Source organism: Sebastes fasciatus, chromosome 6 (genome assembly GCF_043250625.1).
Source record: "Sebastes fasciatus isolate fSebFas1 chromosome 6, fSebFas1.pri, whole genome shotgun sequence".
NCBI lineage: Eukaryota > Metazoa > Chordata > Actinopteri > Perciformes > Sebastidae > Sebastes > Sebastes fasciatus.
In genome coordinates, this window is record NC_133800.1 from 25,805,011 (window position 1) to 25,823,683 (window position 18,673).

The 18,673-nt window shown below is 40.7% G+C and overlaps 1 protein-coding gene across 3 annotated transcripts in view; it reads right to left on the reverse strand.

Moving 5' to 3' along the window:
- adamts3 (ADAM metallopeptidase with thrombospondin type 1 motif, 3) overlaps window positions 1-18,673 on the reverse strand; it is a 168,572-nt gene that overhangs the window by 48,645 nt on the left and 101,254 nt on the right. For all 3 annotated transcript variants that reach the window (XM_074638806.1, XM_074638807.1, XM_074638805.1), the window contains 2 exons: window positions 11,742-11,885; window positions 5,983-6,115 (listed from right to left, as the gene is read on the reverse strand). In XM_074638806.1, coding sequence (XP_074494907.1) covers window positions 5,983-6,115; window positions 11,742-11,885 — 277 coding nt within the window. The remainder of the gene's footprint in view (window positions 1-5,982; window positions 6,116-11,741; window positions 11,886-18,673) is intronic.

Here is an 18,673-nt window from a genome sequence, read left to right on the forward strand (position 1 = left end):
GAGCCTAGGGCGCAGAGTGTGTGTATGAAGTGAGTGGTGAAGCAAGAGAGAGAGCGGCGGCGATGGAGCAAGTAATGTTATCGACTCCGGCCCAAGCAGGAAAAGTTAACAGAGTTTGGTTTGTGGTTCTGGGCTACTGTAGAAACATGGCGGACTCCGTGAAGAGGACCCGCTCCCTATATAAACAGCTCATTCTAAGGTATCGAAAACAAAACAATTCATAGTTTCAGGTTATTATACACTAAAGAAAACATACTTATTAATATTATCTTCCATTCTGCCAATAGATCCCCCTAATTGTTACACACTGTTCCTTTAAACGTGAAATTAAAGAAACTAAATCTTATTTTCAAATATAAAATCAATGCATACTTTAGTTATAGCCTCCATACCGCAAAAAAATACCTGCCTTAACAAGTCATTTAGTGTTGCTCTGGGTTTAAATATATTCCCATTAAACCAAGTGTAAAATCTGCCATTATTTTGCTTGTTGCCAGCAACAGCAACTTTTTTTTTTTGTGTTTCAGTCAGCGACGTTTTATTCCAAAGGTGAATAGAAACAAGATTATTTCCCTACTTTGGCAAATCCTTCACATATTAAGAAAAGAACTGAATCCTTAATTTGATGTACCCATTCAGTGAGCAGGGATCTCTCTTCTTACAAAATATTTTAGCTTCTCTCTGCATAAAAAAATACTGGGTATGCAAGTCTTTATTCTAACCTCCTCAAGATGGATTTTTAAACACATCCGAAGCAGTAATTTTGTAGTTGCCGGCAACGAAATACAACATATCTGTTACCACCTGAATACATGAGGTCTTTTTTCATAAGGCAATCATCTTTGAAAGTACACAAAAGGACAAAAAAAATACCTGCACACTGTGTTCTCATTCTCACTTCTTCTTTCATTCTTCTGTACATGGGCATGACAATGTTTCTAATTTTTCTTATTTTTTTGCTCTCATAAGGCTTCTCAATATTTGCTGTTGCACTGGAAATGAGGCTAGCAGATCCCTGATATGTATGTTGGTGATTATTAATTTCAATGAGCGTTCAGAATAATTGGAAACAAAGGATTTCCTAGATTTTATTTCATTCTTGTGCAAAATAAAGCTTTACAAAAGAACAAGGAGGGATGTTTTTTTTTATGTCTGCATGATGTGACTTTATGACTGTTTGATTGAATTGTTCTCGAAAAGTCTCTATTTTTTTCAGGATTCAGTGTCAGCATATGTGGCTTATCCAGCACAGAGATAAGAGGAGGAAGAGGTTCCTGCTGCTTATGCACTGTTAAGAAGACTTGAAGGGAAATGGAGTGACGCAATGCAGTTCAGCATGCCAGCATGGAATCAAATTATAGTCCATAAAATCCAAGGAGGATGCCGTCGCCGGGTTTGTGTTAAAAACTGGTGTCACCTAGGAGCACTACAGCAGAGCAACACTTAAGTCTCTAAATTTAAATCAGTTCAGTGCCTCTTCCCATCGAGACAATTTGCCAGCACACAATCAAAATGAGCTGTGCGACTGCCAGCGTTTTCACTTGAGTAATCTCGAGATCTTCAAATCGCTCTGCAATACAATGATTTCCCACAGCCTTTAGGGGATTTCTGGTACCAGCGTGCCTCAGAGAAAAGAGCACAATAAACCAAATCTATCAAATTACATCGTGAATCTCTTATCATCCTAAATTTACTTACATCGCATTTTTTCTATAAATGGACAATAGACAGAACAACCAACCAATCAGCTGAAAGTCCAGTATCTTTATATGCTCATATTGGAGCATTGTGTCAGCTCAGGCTGGCATTAAACTGTCTTATAAATATTTGCAGCTTATTCTAGCCCCATACACCAAACCTGAGCTCTGATACACCACAGCCTGCTGTCAGCAATTCAATTCCCTCCACTGGAGCCTCCCACTGTATCAACATTTAGTTATATGTACATGTTTATCTAAATATATGTTCATATTAGGGCTGTCAAAGTTAATGCGATAATAATGTGTTATGCAAAGTTGTTTTAACGCCAGTAATTTCTTTAGTCCATTAACAAAACTTGTGATTTTAAGGTTGTAGCGGGTTCAGTTTTAAAGCTAAAGTGAAGATACTGGTTTCATATGAAACTAAAAAACCTAATGTATCCATTGGTACCAGCCATGTCATACTAGCTTGTCGAGAAGGAGGTTAATAATGCTCCAAACTAACACAAAATTTTGGCGAGTAAAAACTGACATGGCCATTTTCAAAGGGGTCCCTTGACCTCTGACCTCAATATATGTGAATGAAAATGGGTTCTACGGGTACCCACGAGTCTCCCCTTTACAGACATGCCCACTTTATGATAATCACATGCAGTTTGGGGCAAGTCATAGTCAAGTCAGCACACTGACACACTGACAGCTGTTGTTGCCTGTTGGGCTTGAGTTTGCCATGTTATGATATAAGCATATTGTTTATGCTAAATGCAGTACCTGTGAGGGTTTCTGGACAATATTTGTCATTGTTTTGTGTTGTTAATTGATTTCCAATAATAAATATATACATACATTTGCATAAAGCAAGCATATTTGCCCACTCCCATTTTGATAAGAGTATTAAATACTTGACAAATCTCCCTTTAAGGTACATTTTGAGCAGATAAAAAATGTGTAATTAAATTGCAATTAATCTCAATTAAATATTTGAATCGATTGACAACCCCAGTTCATATCCATCAAATGCTGAGGGATTTGTGGGCTTCGAGTACAATCTGAGTCAGGCTTTGGTCCAGACCATCACATGTACAGAGCCATGACGCCAAACTCAAATAATGTTAACATAAATGGCAAAATATGAACATCAACCTGACTGTGAACTGTAATTAAACAGGATAAACATCACAAGTGAGCCAAAATAAGAAAAGAAATACAGGAAATATATTGATGTAAAATAATAATTATTGAGGTAAATCTATTTCATCATGATACAGATTGTATCATATTGTCCATCCGTGTGTTTTTGTTGAATCACACAGAGGAATCAAACAGCCAGCCACAACATTCAAACACTGTTTTTTCTTTTCTTTTCAGTGGTTTCTTCGCATGGCTTGAAATCTCCCTGCAGACACTTGGTGGAAAACAGCGAACTGAGACAGGCTGCTGGTCTGTTACAGTGTGATCACAGACAGACAAGAGGAACCTAAAGCAGCCTTTATAGATCAAAACAGATGTGCAGAATTCACCTACAAAGGGCCTTGAATCAAAAGGTTTTTTTGTGCTGTGAGATCTTAACGCTGATCCACTATGCATCCATTATTATTTTGACTAATGCTTTGGAATGTACAGGTCAAATCAATTTGCCAATAAGTGACTTGAGACTTGGAGCTGTAAACATAAGGTGAGCCTTCGGGGTAAAGGCAGTTATCTGCTGACCTTGGCAATGACAGGACTGAATTGTGATTTTTTTCATTGCAGGTGCAAGAAGCGAATTGATTTATTTGTACGTTAGTGAACGTTTACTACGTTTCCAGTTTTGTATGAGCTAATTGAATGAACATGACAGCGAGCATGTACTTTAGTTGAGTTTATTATATAAAAGGTGAATCAATTAACATGTCCTAAATCAATACACTTCTGTCTACATAAAAAACACATTTACAGGGTGCTGTAAGCAAACATCATTTTCATTTCTCAAGCTGGACTTCTCAGTACAGATCCAGCAGACGTCTTTACAGCAGTTTGATCAAAAGTCAGCGAGTGTTTCTTTCAGCCCACACTGAGAGTGGGAGAGCTGGGTAAAGGACACTAGTGGAAAGTAAAGTTCATTTACTGTACATTTCCTTTAGTTCTGCTCTTAAGAATGGTATTCAATGTACTCTACAGGACTTTGAGTATTTCCATTTGATGTTTTTTTCATACTTCTACTCCACTACATTTAAATGGGAAATATAAAACTTTTCATAGATGTAGTTATAAATCACATTAGAGATTAAGATCATAACAATCGCAATCACTTTATAAAATTTCATGCATCGTAACAGTTTAAAGTTCCCTACAGTAAATACATGAATTGAGATTAGCTCAACACTAAAAAGATTAAGGGCTTTTACTCAAACTAAATTTTGAACGAAGGACTTTTACTTATAATGAAGTATTTTTACATTGTGGTATTATTGAAATGACAAACTTGGTAGCAAATTGTTGCTTATTTACATATACAGCAGATCAAAAAAGCAACAGGTGTTGCCACCTGGTAAATCAAAGTCCAATATTCACTCTCATTTTGGTCTGTTATTGGTTTCTACCAGTTGAGGGAAATATGTGGCTGCTCAACGCTCCACTAAGTTCATCAGCTAGTCGCTAACTTTATCTGTCTCCCACTGTGTGCTGGGCAGGCGGAGTACACTGAGTTTATCAGAGATTTGTCACTGACAACAGCCGCCTGCTGCGCCAGGAAACAAGGCCACGGAGAGCAGTGAGATCAAACCATAAAGTTAAGAGCCGGAAAACCAAAAGAATGAGCTGAAATGCTCCGTAGAACTGAGGGGAACAGCAGAGTCGATTGATAATTCTCGGTGGGATTGTCACTTGAAGAGCAACACCTTCCACATACTGTATAAAAAAATGATAACGCAGCTTTAAGTAAAGGATCTTAATACTTTCTCCGCCACTGGTAATGTCTCTGGATACTGCTCAAGTTTTATCAAATCCTGAACTGATAAAGAAAAAGTGAATTACATTTCCTACGCAGTGGCTGGTCGGAGAAGTTTTGGTGTGTATAAAAAAGAAATACAAAAAGGTTAAAGTATGATATGATGAGAAACCACGTATAGGACCAAAAACTTACCTTCAGAGTATTTCTGCAAAGAATAAACTGCAACATAGACTCTCTGGTTCAACTGAAAGATACAGCAGGAAGGTATTGAACCTCAGACGGAGCCAACTGACCTCCTGATTCTTTTATATTTTGAAATAAAACGATGCAACTCACATCCCCAGTGAGGCCAGATATCCAAGAGTCTGGCCGTACAAATCCGAAATGCTTTCAAAGAAATTTCAACCTTGATTTAAATTCAAGAGCTTAGTCATCAAGTGAAGATCTGAGTCAGAACCCCCCCACCCCCCAAAGGTCTCTGCCCAGTCCTCACACATGCTCTCCAAAAAGGTCAACGGAAGATGACTCATCCCCTGCAAGTTTCGAAGTTTTTTTAACTTGATTTGTGACAGAAAGAGGTCTTGTTGAGAGGGCATGATGTTTTCCGCATGACCTGACAAGATCAACTTCATCATCAAATCTACTACACATCAGGATGACTTTTTAAACTCACTTTTGTAGCTTGTACTCCCACTCATCAGAAGTCAAAAATAAAGAACTCTTTCTATCACTTATTTAGCATTTTCAACTATTCAAACATGAAATAGTTTGATAAAAGAAAGGCTTAAAAACATAAAAAAGCAAATGATAAAATATTAATTCTCCCGTGTTTTGCAGGGTGACAGATCTTTTGATGATAAAATGTATTTTTTTATTTCTGTTATATCAAGACTCTAATTAGCATCTTTACTCATCCCTTCCATAGAAATGTGACATCAATTATAAGCCGGTGTAGATCAAGGTGATGTGACTGATGACAGAAAATAGTGAGTGAATATTTATCAGCCATCTGCAGAGATATATCAGTATAGCAGGTGTGTCTGCGGTAAAGTAGGCAGATGTCTGTTTGAAGTGCTCATCTAATTCTGCTCGTATGCTGATATGTAAAAGTCAGTTTCTCTGGAGGCTGCCATCATCATCTCCTGCACGTCTTTCCGTAAAAAAAGCCCACCAGATCTTCTCTGCTCTGCTCATCTTGAGTACCATTTCTTTTCATAGATCTTTTAGAGGAAATGGATTCTATTTTTTCATCTTTTCTGTGCTGAGTTTCACTTACAGACACGTTTTTGGGGACAGGGTACTTGGAGGTAGTACCTATCCTCTAAATGGAAGCCTGAGGGCTGTACTCACTGAGGTGCAGATCTTATAGCCCACTCCAAAGTCAAATCGACACTGCTCGTCCATCGAGTAGTTGATGCCAGGAAGCTCAGGGAGTTGCGGCCAGTCGTGTTTGAAGGGGTCATCCAAGAGACAGTCGTAAGTGCTGTCAGGAAATGAAAGAAGAGGTGACACTAATGTCAGACACTGAACAGAGACTCAATATTGCTATCCTAATTACGACATTAAGGTGTTTTTCAAAATGGATTTCTGGCCTGGGGCCTTTATTTATTTACCTCAATTGCAGAGAGAACCAGGTGTTTACTGGAAAAGGCTTATATCAGAGACAAACCTTAATCACCTAATCCTCTGCTTTAAAAGTCTATTTGATCAGATTTCAAGAAGAAGCTTCCCTGTATTCTTAATTTGCTGTCGTTACTGGGGCCAGTTGCATGAAAGTAAACCTAGTCTTTGTCTTAAATATAACTTTAAGTCAGATTTACATGTGAATTTACCCATTTTACCCATAAAGCTTCCCAATGGGCGACTCATGTAAGACTGACTTAGATAGCCTGTCATGCAATGCATTATGTAAGGGATAATGTACAGTTGTGGTTATGGTTGTGAAAGAATCCCAGACAGGACGCAAAGCAAAGCGGTCTCTCATCGCCCAACAATGACCCGCTAGCTGTAAATTATCCCGTTTATTACACGGCTACTTATTGAAGAAATCAATATTTTGACACAAAAACGGTCCGCCAGAGTCTGACATCAGAACTGCGCCCATAGCAACGGTCTGTTATACATAGCAACGGTCTGCTATACAGAAATTACAGACTGCAGAATGCCGTGATTGACCAATCAGAATCGTGTATTTGACACAGCCATGTAATAAGGGTGAAAAAAGACACTTAACAGAAGAGAAAAAATGACAGATGCCACAGCAAACAGCGACACCACACAATAAGTCCAATGGTTGTTAGAACCGTTAAAAATGTTCAGAAACAATTCAAGAATATGGTACAAGAATCCCAAAAAGTTAAGGATAGAAATTGAAATAGTGAGCTAAATGTAATGGATAAACAGTTGAAATAGTGAGGTAAAAGTTATGGATGGACTAGTCTAACCTGACAATCTAAGACAGGGCTAGGTTTAAAACCTTAGACCAGGCTGCTGTCGATTCAAACTCGAAGCTTCTCCGTGTTTACCTGTTAGACTGATAAATTCAGTATAATGTATAGTCCACAGCATCACATCCATCCCAGTCCTGTCATAGTCACTATTCTTGCTCTGAGTTCCAATTGCTCCTCCTATAAGTTTTTTTTTTTTTTTTACCAGTGTATAATTACTGTCTGCTAAACTCAACTCTTTCTGGCCAGATGTTTCAAATTAAACGCGTTCCAGCAACTCAAAGGGGCTTATAGGCTTTGATTGTAAAACATCTGTAGGAAGTGTAAAGACAAATTAGAAGTGATTGAAAAGCAGCGGGTGTGAGAGGAGTTCGGAGCAGCCATGGAGAAGGACTTTCGGTCGGCACCAAAGTGCTTCTGGAAAACCATCCGGCACCTTAGGAGGGGGAAACGGGGAACCATCCAAGCTGTGTACAGTAAGGATGGGACACTGTTGACCTCAACTGAGGAGGTAATCGGGCGGTGGAAGGAGCACTTTGAGGAACTTCTGAATCCGACCAATACGCCCTCTATGGTAGAGGCAGAGCTGGAAGCTGATGGGGGACCATCATCAATTACCCTGGTGGAAGTCACTGAGGTAGTCAAACAACTCCACAGTGGCAAAGCCCCGGGGGTTGATGAGATCCGCCCAGAAATGCTGAAGGCTCTGGGTGGGGAGGGGCTGTCTTGGATGACACGTCTCTTCAACACCGCGTGGAAGTCGGTGACAGTGCCTAAGGAGTGGCAGACCGGGGTGGTGGTTCCCCTTTTCAAAAAGGGGGACCAGAGAGTGTGTGCCAATTACAGGGGTATCACACTGCTCAGCCTCCCTGGTAAAGTCTACTCCAAGGTGCTGGAAAGGAGGGTTCGGCCGATAGTCGAACCTCGGATCGAAGAGGAACAATGCGGATTCCGTCCTGGCCGTGGAACAACGGACCAGCTTTTCACTCTCGCAAGGATCCTGGAGGGGGCCTGGGAGTATGCCCATCCAGTCTACATGTGTTTTGTGGACTTGGAGAAGGCATATGACCGGGTCCCCCGGGAGATACTGTGGGGGGTGCTGCGGGAGTATGGGGTGAGGGGGGCACTTCTCAGGGCCATCCAATCCCTGTACGCCCAAAGCGAGAGCTGTGTTCGGATCCTCGGCAATAAGTCGGACTCGTTTCCGGTGGGGGTTGGCCTCCGCCAGGGCTGCGCTTTGTCACCAATCCTGTTCGTGATATTCATGGACAGGATATCGAGGCGTAGTCGGGTGGAGGAGGGTTTGCAGATCGGTGTGCTGAGGATCTCATCGCTGCTTTTTGCAGATGATGTGGTCCTGTTGGCATCATCGGTCTGCGACCTCCAGCACTCACTGGATCGGTTCGCAGCCGAGTGTGACGCAGTCGGGATGAGAATCAGCACCTCTAAATCTGAGGCCATGGTTCTCAGCAGGAAACCGGTGGTTTGCCTCCTCCGGGTAGGGAATGAGTCCTTACCCCAAGTGAAGGAGTTTAAGTATCTCGGGGTCTTGTTCGCGAGTGAGGGGACGATGGAACGTGAGATTGGTCGGAGAATCGGAGCAGCAGGGGCGGTATTGCATTCGCTTTACCGCACCGTTGTGACGAAAAGAGAGCTGAGCCGGAAGGCAAAGCTCTCGATCTACCGTTCAATCTTCGTTCCTACTCTCACCTATGGTCATGAGGGTTGGGTCATGACCGAAAGAACGAGGTCGCGGGTGCAAGCGGCCGAAATGGGTTTCCTCAGGAGGGTGGCTGGCGTCTCCCTTAGAGATAGGGTAAGAAGCTCAGTCATCCGTGAGGGACTCGGAGTAGAGTCCTTGCTCCTTTGCGTCGAAAGGAGCCAGTTGAGGTGGTTCGGGCATCTAGCACGGATGCCTCCTGGGCGCCTCCCTTGGGAGGTGTTCCAGGCACGACCAGCTGGGAGGAGACCACGGGGAAGACCCAGGACTAGATGGAGAGATTATATCTCTACTCTGGCCTGGGAACGCCTCGGGATCCCCCAGTCAGAGCTGGTTAATGTGGCCCGGGAAAGGGAAGTTTGGGGTCCCCTGCTGGAGCTGTTGCCCCCGCGACCCGATCCCGGATAAGCGGTTGAAGATGGATGGATGGATGGATGAAAAGCAGCACAGTGGTTAATGTGACAGAATTGCTGTTGTATAAGTAATTCCACCCCCCTCAATGTTTTTCACCTTTACTTTCTTTGAGACCCGACCATAATTGAGTGCTGGCTTTTATTTGAGTATTTATCTCATGTCCTAACCTCAGCTTGCTTGGGCTTTGAGGTTGCATCACACACACTTCAATTTATCACCTAATTAGTGAGCCAACAAACCAAAACAAAGCCATGCTTTGAAAATAGAAAGCAGATGGAACGCACCTGATTGAACCTTTAATTTCAGCTCTAAGTGAGCAGCAAGACATCCAACAATTAAGTGTTTTGTTGTTTTGGACTCACTGGTTTAGACATGCACCACTGTGACTATTCTAACTGAATGCTGCACAAAGCTTTCAGAGAAAGAACTGGAACAACTTGTGTTATTTCTTCTTTCAATAAGAGTAATGCATTTCAGTTTTTGGACAGATTTGGCAGCATGTGGCCAGGTGCTGATGAATAGTGGCTCAGCTGCAGTAGATCCCAGCATGACTGTTTTTTGTTTTTTTCCAAGGCGAGGGTGCTCGGCTAAACCCCATACAGTTAGATAAGTCTTATCTACATTTGTAAGCGTAAAATTATTTTAAACTTATATATTTCCTCGCCAAGGTTGCTCTTTCCCTCTCAGAACCAAAGCTTATCATACTGCAGTAACAGTTTTCATATTGATTCTTTAGCGCAATACATCCACTTAAAAATAGAGCTGCTCTAAAAAAAAAAACAGTGCGCTGCAGGCCGATTGATTGCACATGGCCATTGTCCTCTCCTTTAACTCACTGTCAATCATTTGGTGTCCACGCTCGACTGAACCTTCCCTGTCAGAAATTGATTCTTGTGCAGCTGAGTGAAAAGCTCGATGACCTGTTTGGAGATGACATGATACTGTCTATTTCAAATGCTGAAGTGTATCCAACACTATGAACGCTTTGAGAAACATCACAAGCTTCAGCTGCAGGTTAGTGATGTAAATTTAGGCGCAGTAAGGTTGTTTTCAAGACAATAAACATAATTGTTTCTTCTCATCTTACTTAAATGTAAAGGTAATAAACTGTAGTGATAATTATTACCTCCCCTGAGCTTATTCTATCAGCCCTGAATATTTGTTGGTCTGATAGTAAACAGGATATATCAAAAGTTGCTCCACAGATTTCAGTGAAACTTTGTAGAAGGTTTTGGCTAAGGACAAAAGGATTATGTTATGGTGTGGATAGCGCCACCATGTGGGCATTTATAAAGCACTCCATATATTTTGTCTTCTTAAAGGTCTTTACACACGTCAATATATTTTTCTGAATTGTTATTTTTGTCATTAATACTTTCACATAGATCGTGAATATTACGAGGCGAAAAAGCTCGGAACGAGGCAGATTTTCTGAACTTTCGCACCGTGAATAAAGACATCAGCCAATCACGTTGTGCAGAACAGGTTGAGTTGCGCCTATAGTTATGAACCAACAACACAGAGGCTCTATAGTCCGAACTAGGACGGCAAACTTTATTACTCCTTTCAACGCTGACAAGGGCAGCGCAGACCAGATCCACTCATTCCGTTCTTACATTTCACAATAAAAGCCCTAGACATATAACATTCTCAGGTGAGTATTTCGGCTTTTCGTGTCGTTTGTTCATCATGCCCCCGGTGTGTAAAGGCCTTAGGTGTTGTAGAAAGTGCAATTTGTCCGTTGGTTCTAAATAAAAGTCTTAAGAATAGACCACTTAATTTTTTTTTTGTGAGAGCTTTTGCAACGGTCCTACAAATATCATCCAAACTTCACCAGATTTTATTTTTTATAGGCCATAGTGGTTTAATACAGTTGGTTGCCAAATTCTTCCAGATGTGGCTTATTGGAGAGAAACTGCCATAACTCTTGAACACATTGTGCAGTTGCAAATTGTGATGACAGGTGCACACATCTAGTCGCAACTGCAAAAATATATTAGCAAATTATATATATAAATGGCAACGAGCAACATGATAAATTAATGGTCATTAGTTCGACTCAGATGAAATTTTGCATCTTATATTTGCTTTTTAAATTCCCAGAAAGGATTTAGGTATTCTCTAAAAAAAATCATGGCTGCCATTCAGCATGATTGTCTATTGTTGGGTGTATTTATAAGCAGGTCCAAATGTAAAATGTCTAAACATTTTCTAGCATTGAAATGAGCAGTTGGGAGAGTTGTGTGGCCCTGACAGAAGTTTGATTTCTCTGAGTGCTTTATAGATAAAGCTCTGTTTTGGTCATCAATGCCTGTCTCTCTAACCATACAGTATTACATCCGTTCAGCTTTATTCATTTACTGAAGGCTGCAGCTCTGCCAAATTTTACCACTGCTAAAATAGCAAAGACAGCAACCGTATGAGTTCAAATATGGTCAATGACAGAAACAGCATTCCTATTCTTTTGGATGACGTATTAAAACAGTTCCATTTCTACATGTGTTTGTTAACTGCAAACATGAACTCACTGGATGTATCTCTTTAGCTCCTGTCCGCTGCACATCGACCAGTGGTATCGATGGAAGGCCGCCTGCACCAGAGGAGCCATTACGCTTCCCATCGCCGTCTCGTCCCCGCAGCGGTTGCCTTGGCCATCGTGCTCCATGCCCAACCTGTTCCAACAGAGACAGAGACAAGCAAATATTTACCAAACTGCAGGATATCAAGATACACCAATGCCCAAGGAGTTTAAGGTAAATAAGCTGCTTATACACTATCAAGTAGAAAAACTCAAAGATTTATTGTACTTTTTCAATTTTGTGAGATGTTTAACATTCAGTTTAACTCCACTAAAATTGCAGTCGCTTACAGCCGTAGTTATATGAGCTATATGTGTAAATATGTCACGCTGTTGTTTCAAGGTTTTGGTCATCTCAAAAGGTAGAAATCTGCTTCCTTCAAGCTTCATCATCATTAAAGTTTTTAGTATATATATACAGTAGTAATTGCTGGCACTAATAAGGAATATCATGCATCTCTACTGTTTATTACTCCGTACATTACCATGGCAGATTAGATATATTTATTTGTATAAAGGCAATTTCATTAATTCATCTGCACTTAACTGCAATTTATGTGTTAATCTATCTTCTCTGCTGTCACAACACCCACATAGACTTAATTGGTTATGGCCATTATAGGTGCAGACTGAGAGTGAACATTATCATAAATAACAAGGCGTCTTGCAGTGTAATATTACAGGAGATATTTATTGTGTACCTGCTACTTTTCACTTGACATCAAATCACTTCTCTTCCCTATAATGGCCACACGGCCAGAGTCGGTGGAAATTGTTTTTGGTACAGCATGTGGAAAATACTCAAAGTGTCAGTAGCACAACATATAGGCACACAAAACATATTACACACATCACTCACTTTTTATTGAGAAACTTCCAAACTGAAAAGGACACAATCTCTGTTTTAACTCCTATTTACTTCTAGGTTATTTAGAGAAAGGTCCTGCACTCATGTGTTAACGCGCATATGCACATGTTGCCGTGGATACCATATAATCTTGCATAATTATATAGAACACATAAACAGATCACTTATATGATCTCTTTCTTGGCAGTTCCCATGATCAGCAAATTTATATAATAATAGTTCAGCTTTTGAATTCCCTCACATATCTCCTTTCACACAGTCTGTCTGTGTTTGGTCTGAACCAGAGTCCAACTGGAACCGGACCGATAACCACCTTCAGACTTGGAACGAACAATTTCACACCAGCCCAACTGAACCAAACCAGAACAAACAGACAGTTGAGGTGTTAAAGAAACTATCACGTAAAGGGTTGTGCAAATGTTGAGTGATGTGTCCTGATACAGACTGACTTGCAAAACAGAAATGATGATATTTCTGTTTAACCAGGAGAAAAATTCGATACTCATGAATAACAAAAATGAAATTCAGATATCTATTTGAGAAATAACTTTCTGAAAAACTTCTTTTTAACATTTAAATGATGCAGTGCGACATTTGAGCTCTAAGCTGTTTATAGATTATGAGGTGCAGGCAAGAAATTGCTCTTCTTCATTTCCAATTCAATACAAACACAGACTCACAGTGGGATCAAAAATCCAACTGAAATAACTCCAGAAACTATTGTAGAAGGATGAAACAGCAGAGTTGCTCTGTGTTTTGTTTTCATAGCTGGACCGGACGCACAGGCTTTTTAGTGCTTTTTTGTGAGCGTGCCCCCCTGGCTAGCTTTCTCAGCGTTCTGGTTTTATCCCGGGCCTTCTACCAGTTGGACGTGCCCGGAGGAGTGCCCAAAGTCAAGAATGCAATTTCCTGCCCAGCATCACCCTAACCACCCCAACATTTCTTCTTCCTTCCTTCTTCTTCTTCCTTCCTTCCTCTTGCTTCTTCATCCTTCTTCTTCCTTCCTTTCTCTTGCTTCATCGTCCTTCCTCTTGCTTCATCCTTCTTCCTTCTTTCCTTTTGCTTCTTGGTCCTTCTTCCTTATTCTTCCTCCTTCCTTCATCTTGCTTCTTTGTCCTTCGTCTTCCTTCCTTTCTCTTTCTTCTTCGTCCTTCCTCTTGCTTCATCCTTCTTCCTTCTTTCCTTTTGCTTCTTGGTCCTTCTTCCTTCTTCTTCCTCCTTCCTTCATCTTGCTTCTTTGTCCTTCGTCTTCCTTCCTTTCTCTTTTGTTCTTCGTCCTTCCTCTTGCTTCATCCTTCTTCCTTCTTTCCTTTTGCTTCTTGGTCCTTCTTCCTTCTTCTTCCTCCTTCCTTCATCTTGCTTCTTTGTCCTTCGTCTTCCTTACTTTCTCTTTCTTCTTCGTCCTTCCTCTTGCTTCGTTCTTCTTCTTCCTTCCCTGTTCTTGCTCCTTCGTTCTTCTTCTTCTTTTCTTCCTCTTGCTTCTTCATCCTTCTTCTTTTTGCTTTTTCTTCCTTTCTTCCTCTTGCTGCCTCTTGCTTCTTCTTCTTCAGAAGTGAAGTCCTGAAGTGCAATGGATACAATTCTAACAACTTGTGTGTCAACAGCTCCATTTCCATGACATCTGAGCAAACTGCATCCCATGATGACGACAGTGATGTCTCAGAAAGTTTCAGAGGAAGCTAGTTAGTTAAGCTTCCATCAAAACACTATTTCAAAGGTCAAGAAGGAACTTTCAAACTTCAAAACATTGTTATAAAACAGAATATATAACTGGGATCAATACTGGCCAACTTTGAAAAGAATGAACATTTCCTACAGATCTCTTTTTGCTCCGCTTTGCTTTGATGGAAAAAGTGCTGGCCATAGAGTTTAGAAGATAAAACCCACAGAGGAGTATTTAAACTGATTCTGAAAAAACTATGCTGCAAACCATTTATAATGTTTATGTACTGATGTTTATTCATATCTGCTTCTGTTGGCAGATTTGAGAGAATAAACATTTTCTGTTATGAAAAATAATTGGACCCAGCGGACTTTGCTTTTTACGTGAACTTACAAGATCACTAATGTAACTTTTGTTAATATCTAACGACTTACAATAAACTGATTTAAACAGCCACAAAGAAGTGGTTCATAAATAAGTGCCTCCTGTGGGCTTTAGCAATCATTATGCATCATTTGTCTTCATATTATGTTCTTTCCTATTGCTGCCTCACCTACATGTCGCTATAATGTTGTGCATGTGAGAAAAATATTATAGATAATTATAGAGTTTTTGTAGAGATACATCGTTGTTTGTTATCGTTGAAACACAACATTTTGGATTTTCAGCCAATATTCTTTGTTGTTCCCCAACCCACAACCCATCACACAGCCTGGATGAACAGTGAGAGAAAGCTAAAACAAAAAAAAAAGGTTTGCTTAGAAGCCAGTGTTTTCATTGTGCACTGCTACATCCTGTACTGTTCCGTGCTCTGAATGGGAGGTCGTGTTTTGCGAACACACCGTGAGCATCAATAAACTCTTGTGTCAGCAGACGAGGCGTCGATACCGTGCGTTCCAGTGTCACCAACACAAATTCCTTGTCAGTTATTTTTAGAAATGCAGGAAATGTTGAAGCGCTTCTGCCGCTCCGGTATCAGCTTGTGAATCTGTCCCTTTATGATGCAAATTTTTTCGCCAGGAATAAGAAAAAGCCTACTGGACCCAGTGTGCATGGTTTCTTTTTCCCATTATTTTTGAGATGATGTATCCAAAGATGTAGTGCAGTGTCTCCATTCGGCTCACAAAGGTTAATAAACTGTCAGCAGTTGAATGTGCTTTACAGCAAAAACAAAATATGCTTAGTATGAGTTTGCCCGACTGACCAAACTCCAAACATCCACTGATCAAGACCATGAGACGTGGTTGAAAGCTCCAGCTAGTAAGTGGATTTTGAGTTATGTCTTTTTTTTTCAGGTCAAAAATGAACTTATATGCAAAAATATGCTTAATTTTTTAACAATACTGCTTTGTATACTTAAATAAGTTTGACATTAGATACCACTAAATCCTACACACTGCTCCTGGCAGCAGAAAGTACTCATTTTGGATTGTGTGGCACATATATATATACAGTATATAAGTTTGAGTCAATATTTAAGTCCTATTCTAAATTAATGTGCGAAAGTGCAGAAAATAATTGCAATAGTCGGCTTTCTGCTCTGTTACAATTACAAGAAAAGAAATCAACCTAAGCATGGGTCAATGCATCCTCCTGCAACTGTTCGTATGATATCTTACCAAAAGTTATTTTTGCAACAGAACTACTCAGGTTTAGAAAAAGATCGTGTTTGGATTAAAATAACTATGGAGGTGGCGTTGCTTAGATACAGAAGTTATGAGAGAAATAAATGAACTTTGACATCTGGTATCACGCGGGACACAAACAGCGATATCCTCCCTACGCGGACTTTGTTGCTATTTATACTTAGTCACCTGTCCTGGCTCACGATTATGTGGGTTGTATATGAATTACAGTGCTTTACTTTTTGTAGGTAAAGCTATGAACAGTGTATAAGAACAGCCTGCATGGGTTCAGGGTAAAGTATGCTTGTAACAAAATGCAGACCATCATAGCTTCCTCCCTGCTGCGTCACACTGCCTCGCTGATTTCTCTCCAAGAGCATCTTTGTTGTCTCGATGCAATGAATAGTATATGTGTGGATAAGTGGCACTTTCTGACAGCCTCTCATCAAAAACATTACTTGTGTTACACTCGTTTATACAAGCAAAAAGGGTTACTTGAGAAGAATGAAAAAAGAGAGCTCGAGAAATTTAAAATCCAGTGTGCTTTCTCACTCGGCTCACCTGGCCAATCGCTCAGTGAAGTGGGTGTAATTGTTGCAATGTTGATTTTGGAAACAAAACAAAAAATTGTTGCTATCAGAAGGTGTGTGTGCAGGGGGTTTCAGATGCTGTTAAAACTGAAAATCAGTAGGTCTGAAGCATACTGACGCCCTACTGTCTAGTTCACACTACACGACTTTAGCCCTGATTTTCCGCTCCCCGACAGTTTTAGGAGCTCCACAACAAAAGCCCCAGATCAGAGGCAAATCAGTGTTGGCTTACCGCTCGCACACCGGTGCTCAAGTGACATGAGCGTCCAGATATCTAGCATGCTAAATATCTGGACCTGTCAGGGACTCCGACCACGAGCTAAAGCCAATGAAAGCACAAAACACGGATTGAGGGGAAACCTGGGCGAGGAGGGGTCGCCTGTAACAATAGGAACTAACTGCATGTGATGTATTTGCAAAACGGAGCAAAGTTGTTGTTGCACCTAGAAGAATAAATATTAAAAAAGAGTGTGGAAACAGGTCCATGTGTCTCGCGCATTTCTCGCGTGTTTTCATGACAAAACGTAGTTTGGAGACGCCATCGGGGATTCCTCCTGGTGAAAGATCTTGTAGTGTGTGACCTCCTGTCTCCAGTCAGTCATGAAGTGTGAAAACGACTTGACTCCTGATTACAAGACAGCAAGTTGTGTAGCGTGAACAGTACTGCGATCTGACCACTTTGAAAGTTGTGTAGTGTGAACTTGGCTTAAAACTGACAACAAACAAGCTTTACAAAAATGTTGGACAATTTCATTACAGTTTCTCTTTTTGGTGTTGTAAATGACCGTGGTATAAACAACACAACACACCCTCGGGAGTTATGATACAAAAAATAGTAGACTCTGTTTCAGGTCGTGGGGTTCATAACACGTCGATCCTCCTGTACTTCCATATATCACTATATATAGATATATATCATGTGTTATCACTTACATATGGTGGTGACAAATTACGCACCCAGACTCAACCCGGCTGTCAACACGCTTTGATGTGTGGGTGAGTGTGTCTGACACATTGTGTTCGTCATGAACACCATTCCACTTTTTTGCTTTTCTCAGTGTGTCTCTTCAATGTCACCCTGCTCTGCTTACTTTGCTGCTGATTAAATCGACGTCTCCTCAAACTCTTGTTTGACAGGTACAAAGATCTTCTAAGGAGGCTGCTGTTGATTTGAACATTTTATTGTAGTAGCATAATAATCAGTCTGAAATGAATGAACTACATTCTTTAAAACCTCATAGAGTGCTTTAAAAAAACTAAAAATAATAATAACATACTGAAAGTAATTAGGGCAGGTCTTTACTGTGGTGCCACTAAAGTCACATCTTAAACATTTACTCTTCCTTGGAGCTATGGTCACCTGATTTGATTGGTGTATGGATACCTAGAAACAAAGGGTGGCTCGTCTTAATTAAAGACACATCCTCCCCATCGGATTAACAAGGCATGCCTGAGGACATAATGATCTGACACTACTTCATCTTTCAAGAAGTCCCTTTAAATAAAAAGGTCCTAACCGTGGCAGCAGGTTAATTAAAAACAAAGTCGGTACACGCATGCAGGATTGTGATGCGGCAGTTGAGGGCAAAGCTATGTGGGGAGTGAGCTGGCAGCAAAAGCAGAGTTCAAGCGGCTTAGTCTGTTTCCAGTCCTTTGAATTACCATCCACATCTCCAGTTTGTTCATTGATTCAAACAGGTCTGGTGTTATGCTAATTGACGGCCCTTTCCCTAGTTCGATAAACCAATCACAGCTTTATAGGCAAGATTAAGAGCAGAGACGTCATCTGCTTACACAGGTTGATAGCTGGTGCATCCATGAGATATAGAGCGTGGATTAGGTTGACGCAGATATGAATGTCGTCATAAGCCAATTCATGGAAATAACAACTCTTAATCTGACATTCTTAAAGCCGCAACGCCCCCGGATTAATGAAGTGAAACAAAATGGCAATTCAGTGCGATTATTCAGCCGAGTCGCAAGAAAAGGCGTGTGAACGACACAATAATGCACAAGGCAAAAGCGTGTAATAAGAACGCCGTTCTTGCTTTAGGTGTGTTACTTTAACGCCATGTAGTGTGTAATGACTGCAATGTAAATGCAGCTGTGTGAAAATGCTACGCTCAAAGCTAGTGA